The 9,905-nt window shown below is 27.0% G+C and overlaps 1 protein-coding gene across 1 annotated transcript; it reads right to left on the bottom strand.

Annotated features, from left to right (window-relative positions):
* Nucleotides 1–6,652: 6,652 nt before the first annotated feature.
* On the bottom strand, nt 6,653–7,171 carry LOC111918487 (glycine-rich protein 5-like). The gene has a single exon (XM_023914146.1). It carries the CDS (start codon nt 7,169–7,171, stop codon nt 6,653–6,655), a length of 519 nt encoding a protein of 172 aa, XP_023769914.1.
* Between the last annotated feature and the right edge of the window lie 2,734 nt (nt 7,172–9,905).

Raw genomic sequence — 9,905 nt, 5'->3', positions numbered from 1 at the left:
TCTATATTTAGTTTTCTTAAAAAAATCTAAACAATAAAATATTTTAATTATTAAAAATGTAAAAATACGTCGAAAAGTCTCATTATTGTGAATTTTTTTTTTTTAAAACCAAAATTACCATAGTATTATTTAAAAAAATGGCTTTCATTCCTCAAAATAAAATATAATTATTAAACATATAACAAAATACTAGATATGTGCTTGTGTAAAACCGCGACGATTAATAGCTCTTTTTGTAAATAGTTTTTTACGAGGAAATGACTATTAAATTTTGTTATTAGTTATTAAATAATAATAATTATTATCGTTTTTAAATAAAATATTTATTTTTAGAGCTTATATTTATATTGTGTATATATAAATTCTTTCATATATATGAGTTCAATATTTAGAAATTATTATTTTCTTACAGATTGAATTTATTAACAATATATCTTTTTTATGTCTTCATATTTTTTGCTAGCATAAATGATTTATTTATGCGTATCTAATTTGTATAAAAAAAATTATAAATTATATCTTCTAAAAATCTTTAATATATATGATAAATATTTTTATAATCTTCTATTCTAATAAATGAAAATCTTTTTGCCACATGTCACACTCTCATTGATTTGGTCACATGTCATTTTATGTTTTATTTTTTCAATTAAATTTTTTCCACATTACATTTTGTGGTTTTTTTATTTTATTAATTTTCACATAATATTTAAATATAATAATTATAATAAATGCATATCAATTCCATTTATTGACTTTCTTTTTAATTTTAAAATTTCTAAATTAAAACTTCATTAGTTTCCTTTGTTAAAAATTCTAAATTATTTGTTATAAATTCAAAGTTTTAAATGTTTAGAATTTCATATTTAATTTTTTTTCTTTTAAATGAACTCATATAATACATGGGTTTTACACCTAGTATAATATAATGTAGATATAGATATAGATAATAATTTTATATAATATAATGACTTTTATATTTATTTGATCATAAATTATAGAGATTTCCCATTAATTGTAATAACATTTTTATGCAACATCCAAAATCGTGTTTTCCGGCAGCCATGAGGAGAGATGTCTTTGTTGCAGATTATTAACGAGGTCGACTCCAAGACCATCTCATAGGCCATTCGTCGAACAGCTTCTATGCACCACCATTAAAGCTCAAGATTCATTATTGCAGTAACAACTCATGACAAATTTTAAGTCCAAAATCATATCAAAACTGTAGATTCTCATTCATCATCAAAAAATTCTCCAATCAAATAAACAAATTCAAAATTTACGCTTGTCTACGAACGTAATCATATGCATCTAACATGTATCATGATCAAGGATCCTATGATTACTCCTAAGCGAAATACTAAAGAAGCACCAAACCTAACATACTGGAAACCAATAGGAGAAGATAACCCGTGTGGTGGCTGCCATTGTTGCTCCCACGGCCGTGAGCCGGAGTACGTTTAGCAGCTGCTGTTTGCACCGGGGTAAAAACGCCTCCGCTACCATAACCTCGTCCAACGCCACCAAAACCTCGTCCTCCGCCACCGCCACCACCACCAATTCCTCCGCGCCTATCGACATAAACCAAGCCTGATTTATCCGCGGATGCATGATGATCATTAATAAAGTAAAGCACTAACAAAATCAACATCATATGCTTCATCGTGGACTTTGCAATCTTCATTTTCATTGTTCCTTTGAAAGTGCAATGACTTGAAAGATTTTCAGATTCAGTAAACAGGGCATGCGGGAATTGGATATATAATAAGGAAAGAAGGAATCATGATAGAGATTTTATTAATTTTGGGGTCTTCCATCTTTTTTAAAACAAGATCTTCTATATCTTTCTATTTTTCTCCTTCCCGAGTATACTCGTCTGAGTCTCATCTTCTTAACAAGTTTCTTGGAAGAGGAAACAGATCTTGTCTCTGGCTCTGGACTTAGAGAATAGGAGCCCAAAACAGAGCTTCTTAATGTTGAATGGCCCAAATTAGCTGAACCAAAACTACTTTACAGCCCATTGCATTTACCCAAATCCTTGTGAAGATCCATATTACCACATGCAAGTTGGGGACTCGGATTGGTTTCAAACAGTCATTTTTTTTATTGGGACCGATTATTTTTTGTTTATTTTTTGGGACTGGTCTTGGTATTTTTCTATTCGATGCAGAGGTCTTTGTTTGCCCATTTTTTGATTTGGTTTTTGTATTTTTTGGTTTTTTGGTTTTTGTTTTGGTTTTGAGTTTTTCCGTTAAGAAATATATGATTAATGTCAAAATAATATATTAATATTTAGTAAAATGATGCACTAAAATTTAATAGAAGAAAGAAGGAAAAAATTGAGTAACGTGTGATTAAAATATGTGTAATTAACACAAAAATTATGTATATATAAACTTTTGCGTCCAGACATTTTTGAGACATGTCTCCGTCAGGCTTGGACTGGTCTGATATTTTTTTTTTCAGACAAGTCAGTTTTTTTAGACCAGTCCTGGACGATCTCGAGCTGGTATGGTCTTTCTTCGATCCAATCTCATTTCAGACCGATCCAGTCTCAATTTTTTCTAGGATCGGCCTGATTCCGATCTTTTTGTTCATGTCTACTTCAGATTTGATCTGTACGCAACAACTTTTAGTCATTCACAACAATTTACGTTTTAGAGGGTTGTACAATATACAAATAGTAAAATCTTTCAAACATAAATTGTTGTGTATGGATCCACAACAACTTTTTTCCATGCATAATAATTTATGCTTTAGAAGGTTATACCAAAATTATCAAGATTGAAATCCTACCTAAAAGCGTTTTATGTTTTGCAAGATTGTGAGCGTAAAATCGAATCGGGATCACAAGATCCTTACCAAAATGAACTATTCTCCAAATTTGTTGAAAAGATTATGTTCGTGTATATCGACATTGATTACGACATCAACGATGGAATTAGGAACAAAACATCTTAAACATCTTAAGCATGAACCATAGTTCTTGTTGTTGCAAACCACAAAAATTAGGAACAAAACATCTTAAACAGAAAAAATAAACATGGTCACCGTGACCACATATAACTAAAGGGAAAAGATCAGAATGGGATATCATGAGTATCATGATACTCTATGTAGTTCAAGGTGAAACGGATGAAGTGTTGATGCTCTATAAGACATCTTGTGGTATATCATGTTCGAGTTTTAGTTGAATGGAGGATTTTTTTAGGCTTGACTTTATAAAAAGACTAAAGATGTAGGATTGGATCAAGTTAAGATCTTAAGATCCAATCCTAAGATCCCAATATAGAGCTTACTTCAAATACCTATCTCGTGCGATCGATATCATTTTTCGCCCGTAAGGTCTTCAAATTGTAAGATCTTTAGATCAAAAATCGGTATCTTAAAAACAGTGGGTTGTTCAATATACAAATTATACTATCATCTAAAACATAAATTATTGTATATGAAAAAAGGTTGTTGTGTACATATCACTTCCCATCTTCCTTATTCACCTCATGTGGAGATTACATGACTTCATTAAATCATTGTTATTATTATATTCAGTCTTATGCATATCACCTTTATTACAAATAACAATGTCAACTAGTTGAATATTTTGAAAAAATAATGCCTTGTTTTGTCCTTTACAATTGATTTCCACTAGGTTTTTGTCAGTTCCTTCTTTGATATTATCTGTTTACTACTCCAGTCGGTGAGACAACCTCCTCCAATGATTCTATCTCACATGTCAGAAATACCTCAATCTTCTTCATCTTCGTGGTCCCTATATAACTCTTGGAATTTGATCTTAAATAGTCATTTTGGCACCCCCTTCAACTTTAGGAGGCTCGACGTCCATCCACAAAGCACCACGCTCCCTTAGCCGAATATGAGATTCTTCTTCATCAACTTATATTTTCACGACCTAGCTAATCATATACTAAACTTTAGTCTTGATATAGATCCTTCAAACATCTAGATTGCTTTTGCCAAGACACTAAACCCTAACATAATCAGTAATTTGAAAAGTATGTTTCTAAGAAAGAGTTAACTACAAGTACCTTGTTTTACTTACAAATTACTTTTTGCTTAAATTTCTTAGTTAAAATTGATTGCTCATAAGAGGTTGGACTTGCAAATTCGAAAAAAAGTTTTTGTTTGATAAAAGTTTCAAAAATAAAAGTCGAGGAAGTTATAAATATTTGAGAAAATATCAAACTTAGTCCAGCTCAAAAAATAAGGGTTCAAATCCCTAAATTTTCAATTTTGCAATATCATACTTATGTGTATATTTCGTTAGACTTTTAGATGTTGCTTGTTTTTTGTCTGCAGATTTTTTTGGTATCTTCTATTTGTGCCATGCAGACCACACACATACATTAGCCTTCGTAGACTGTTTGTTTTTTGAAGACTGCAGACCTAAAAAAGTTTGCGCGCCCTCTTCTTGGCACAGATATGGACCAAAGTCTTCTAATATCTCCACACATCTTCTAGCTTAAAAAAACACATATATCATTTTTTTAGTTTTTTTTTTAATTTATATTTATTTAAACTTTATTAATGATAAACAATTTGGAAAAAAAAAAGTTACAATACTTTAAAAAAAAGTTCGATGACATAAACATGATATTTTTGACAAATTTTTAAATAAAGATTTATTACAATAGTGATCGTTAAAGTTGTTTATATAAATATGAAAAAAAAAAATCATAAAATATATTCTTATATTTTTTGTGTCAAATTTTATAAAACATTATTTAATACAGTATCTTCAATTTATTGGAAAAATTTTATGGTACGTTTTTAATTGATTTAATTGAAAAATCGACGTTTATTTCCATCCATTTATGTATCAATTTTATTGATTCCTAATTACAATGTTTAAATATAACTTTGCAACCAAAATTTTTGGTTTTTATTAAATATATACGCTAAATCGTACCATTTTTATTTTCACTTTTTATACAATAATACATAAAAGTTGTTTTAGATTTATTAATAATTTATAACAAAGTCGTAAAAATATTAAAAAAAACAATTTGAATTTAAAAAATCAGTTTATTTAGATTTTTATTTATTTTAGTAGTATGTATATGTTAAGAAAACAAACAATTTTTTTTTTCAAACTGAAGACGTTTGATCCATCTCTTCTACTGCAAAGGTCTACGGATGTGGTCTACACAATGCAAACAATTTATCTAAGAAAAAAATAAATAACACACTGGTCTCTTCAAAAGTAGGACAAAATAAGGTTACTATTTTTTGGTCACTATCCAAAATAGAATTTATCGTTTATCCTTTTTAATATTTTAAAATTTCTTCGAGTTGCCAAAAAAATAAAAAAAAATACTATAAAAAGGTAAAGAGCATTAGTTTTTAATTTTTTTTTCTTTATTTTATTTGAAATTTCCGGATGCTATGTCATTTTTATTTTCCATTTTACAAATATGATCCAAACCCTTTTTGATATATAAATCCATCAAAACTTTTTTTTTTTTTACAAACTTACTTTTTTACAACCATTTTAGATTTTCTAAAGTAATTTTTACAACTTTTTACACAACTTTACAACTTTAGAACTTTAATTTTTTCTACAAATATTCTCCAAACTTTATAATATTTTAAAACTTTTTTTACAACGTTTTAATTTTGTTTCATAACTTCTTTTAATACGTTTGGTACAATATTTGATGATTTATTTTACTTAACTTTTCTATAGTTTTTTAAAATCAAAGTATTTCTAAAAACTCTAAAAAGTTGTATAAAAAAAAGTTGTAAATAAATTAAAAAATTTATGAGCTAAAAACATCATAATCGACCTTTAATTATATTTGAGTCCATTATTTTGATCCGTTTAGAAAGAGGTTAGTAAAATGATAATTAAAAAAAGAGAAATGTATGTGAATGTAAAAAAAATGTTATAAAAACGTTGATTTAAAAAAAAGATTGCAAAAAAATCCATAAGCTTTTATTGCAAAACCATGTAAAAATATTGTTAAAAAAATCCTAATTTTTTTAGAAGTTGTAAAAGTCAAATTTATTATTTATTATTTATTATTTTATGTTATTTTTTTGTGAATATATATATATATATATATATATATATATATATATATATATATATATATATATATATATATATATATATATATATATATATATATATATATATATATATATATATATATATAAGACCATAATTATAATAAAATTTAAAGTTTGGATAAGTTCGTAATAAAATTTTAACCTAATCAAAATTATAATATTGAAAATAACCCCGTCCTATTTTTATATTATATATTTTTTGATTTATCGATACCTTTAAAATATTAAAACACTTTGTTTCCTAATATTATTTTTTTATACGGTTTTCATTAGGGTATTAACATTTAACGGGGCGAGATCGCGCTTAAGACATTCTCATAGGCGATTCGTCGAACACCTTCGATGCACCATTAAAGCTTCAAGAATCAAGATTCATAACTACGATTACAACTCACAATCAAATAAACAGATTCAAAATTCAAATCAAGAATTATATCAAAACTGTAGATTCTCATTCATCAACAAATTTTTTAACCAAGCTAATGAATACTATTTACGGTTGTCTACAAACGTAATCAATGTATCATGAAAATCATGATCAAGAATCCCAACTCCAAATTTAGGAGAAACAGAAAAGAATCACCAAACCTAACACAGTGGAAAGCAATAGGAGATGAGAACCTGTCTGGAGGCTGCCATTGTTGCTTCGACGACCGTGACCCGGAGTAGGGTTACTACCAAAACCTGTGTATCCCGGCATATAAGAACCTCCACCGCCGCCTCTGCTTCCATCAGTACCACCTTCTTCTTCGTCTTCTCCTCCACCATAACCACGTCCTTTGCCACCATAACCTCTTCCCCCGCCACCATAACCGCGTCCTCCTCCTCCGCCACCATAACCACGTCCTCCTCCGCCACCGAAACCTCCTCCGCCACCAAAACCTCTTCCTCCTCCGCCAAAACTTCCTCCACCACCACGACCACCTCCACCTCCACCCCCACCTCCACCTCCGCGCCTATCGACAAAAGCCAAGCCTGATTTACCTTGGCGATGAAGCGACCGATCTGTTGATGCATGAAGAGCATTAATCAAGTAAAGGACTAGCAAAATCCACATCATCTTCGTCGTCGTCGTCATCTTTGCAATCTTCATATCGAGTGTATAGATCTTCTGAATTTCAGATTGTTAACGCTTGAAACAGAAGCAGTTAAAGAATTTCTGATTCTTGTTGCCTCTTGGAGATCTGATGGGCAGTAACCATGGCATGCAGGGATATATAAATATTCAGCGTGTTGAAGTGAGACCGGTAAAATCGGATAATAAGGATGGAATGTAATCTACTTCTACTTTCCTTAATATTTATATAAATTCAAATTTTATTTTACATGCTATATTAGTTTCTAATCAATAAATATCTTAGCTACTTAAAATTGAGTAGTGATTTTTTATAACTGTTTTGGAAACGAAGAGATTATTTGATTATGAGTTTTATATTTAGAAGGTTCTTTCCATTGTTTTTCAAGATAATTTAGAAGGTTCTTTTCCATCGTACAAACAACTCCCTTTATTGATTTACTAGGTGAATGCCCGTCGCGTTGTGCAGAAACTTATATATAGTTGACGACTTTACAAATATATGTTTCTTTTAAATATAACAATAACGTTGTTGAATTTGATATAATAATCCCTATACTAAAATGATACAATAAATTGATTATTTTGAATTATATGATAATATATATCTCTATTATAAGTGCATAATGTCAATCGTTTAAATGACTTCTACTCGCGAGTTACACATGAATAAAATTAAATGTAATATATTGTTTAATGTTATTTATAGTTGTGTTATTTTTAAATAAATTATTAAAATTTATTTGATTAATGTTTTAATTTCTATCATTATAATTATTTAATACATGAAACATTGTTTTTTGATTTTAAAGATAACAATATTATCATTTATATAGAGTTATTATTAAATATTGTTATTGTAAGTTATTTTAAGCTACTTATTTGAAAACTTTATCGATTATAAAAATATATTTAGTAAATATTTTAGTTAAATTGAGATTGTAATTTAGTTTTTGCATTTATCAGTAAAACTTATCACTTTTAACTATTTACAAAGTATTCTTTGGTTTTTTAAGTGTACCTGAAATTTATATTTAAGTTAACACTGTAATGATATATTTAAATTAACAATTTAAGTATTTTTTTCCAAATTGTTCAGAAGTTGTAGCTTTAAACTAATAATTGTTAACAACAACAACATTTTAAATTTAATAAATTAAGTATCATATGTTAAAAGTTACAGACATAACTTTCTAAGTAGAAGTAAAGATATTATTTTAAAATTGAAATTTAATTTACTTATTATTAAACTTTAGGTTTGATATTTATTTACCCTTATTAACCAACTTATAAGCATTATTAGAAAGAAGCTACAATCTATCAATTTTAACTATTTACAAAATATTTTGTGTGTTGTTTAAGTTAAACTAAAACTTATATTTAAGTTGACCCAATAATGTTATATTTAAATTAATAATTTAAGTATTTTATATAAGTTGTTCCATAGTTGTATTTTTATAACGATAATGGTTACATCCAACAATATAATACAACCACCAAATTAAGTATAATATGTTAAAAGTTAAAAAACATAATTTTATAAGTAAAAGTAAATATATTATTTTAATATGTAAATTTAATTTATATATGACTATACTTTAAGTTTGATATTTCTTTAACATTATTAATCAATTTATAATTATTATTAGAAAGAAATTGAAAAGTCATGGAAGTTTCAAATGAATGTGGTGAAAGAAAAATGATGGGAGTTTCAAATGAATGTGGTGAAAAAAAATGCATCCTTTATATGTATATAAAGATTTATTTTTAAAAAAGTTAATAGATTAAAAAAAATTTAAATCAGTGTTCGCTAAATTCAAAAGTATTTTCAAAATAATTTTCCATTAGTTACAAAATAAGATTTTAAAAAGTATATATATATATATATATATATATATATATATATATATATATATATATATATATATATATATATATATAAAAGAAAGAGTTTATATATGTAATGTATTTAATACATTAAAACCTTATTAATTTTAATAATTCAAAATTTTTCTTATTTTTCTTATAAATTCAAACTTTTCAAATTGTTAAAATTTTATATTTATTTATTTTTTTAAATAAATTCATGTAATAAATGAGTCTCACGCCTAGTATTTTTATAAAAAAACTCATTTTGATACCATAAATAAATAAATACTTTTGTCTAAAAACTTTTTTTGAGTTCAAAGCAATCCCAACCATCCCTAGAGTCCGAATTAACTCATGATTTTAAAACTATACCATTTAAGAATCAACTAAAGACAATATGACCATAATAGTAGCACAAAATTATTGTTTAAAAAAGAACCCAAATAGCTACTACTTTTACGGTCAATCATCTATGAAAATCTTGTTGACTGTGAAAAAATGTTTTTTTTCCAGATGTCGATACCTACGAAAATCTAGATTGAGCGTGATTTTTTTATTTATTTAAGATTTTTGTAGAACGCCCTTGTATGAGAACTCAAACAGTCTGATGATTGTTATGAGTTTGTATACGAAAGCTATAATTTTTTTTTTTCATAATTTTTATCGAATATTCTACTTTGTAGTTAGAAAATATGACTTTCTGACATTCAAATCGGAAGTGATATATATATATATATATATATATATATATATATATATATATATATATAGAGAGAGAGAGAGAGAGCTAGGTTCAAATGTTTATAACAACTATTGTGTGCATGAATGCACCAATAGGAATTTAGGAAAAACTAAAATAAATAAATAA

The sequence above is a fragment of the Lactuca sativa genome, chromosome 1, assembly GCF_002870075.4.
Source record: "Lactuca sativa cultivar Salinas chromosome 1, Lsat_Salinas_v11, whole genome shotgun sequence".
Classification (NCBI taxonomy): domain Eukaryota; kingdom Viridiplantae; phylum Streptophyta; class Magnoliopsida; order Asterales; family Asteraceae; genus Lactuca; species Lactuca sativa.
Note: the sequence above shows the minus strand (reverse complement) of the source record. Positions and strands in the feature narration are given on the sequence as shown.

Coding starts and splice junctions, on each gene's coding strand:
- LOC111918487 (XM_023914146.1), bottom strand. CDS start 7,171: ATGACGACGACGACGAAGATGATGTGGATTTTGCTAGTCCTTTACTTG.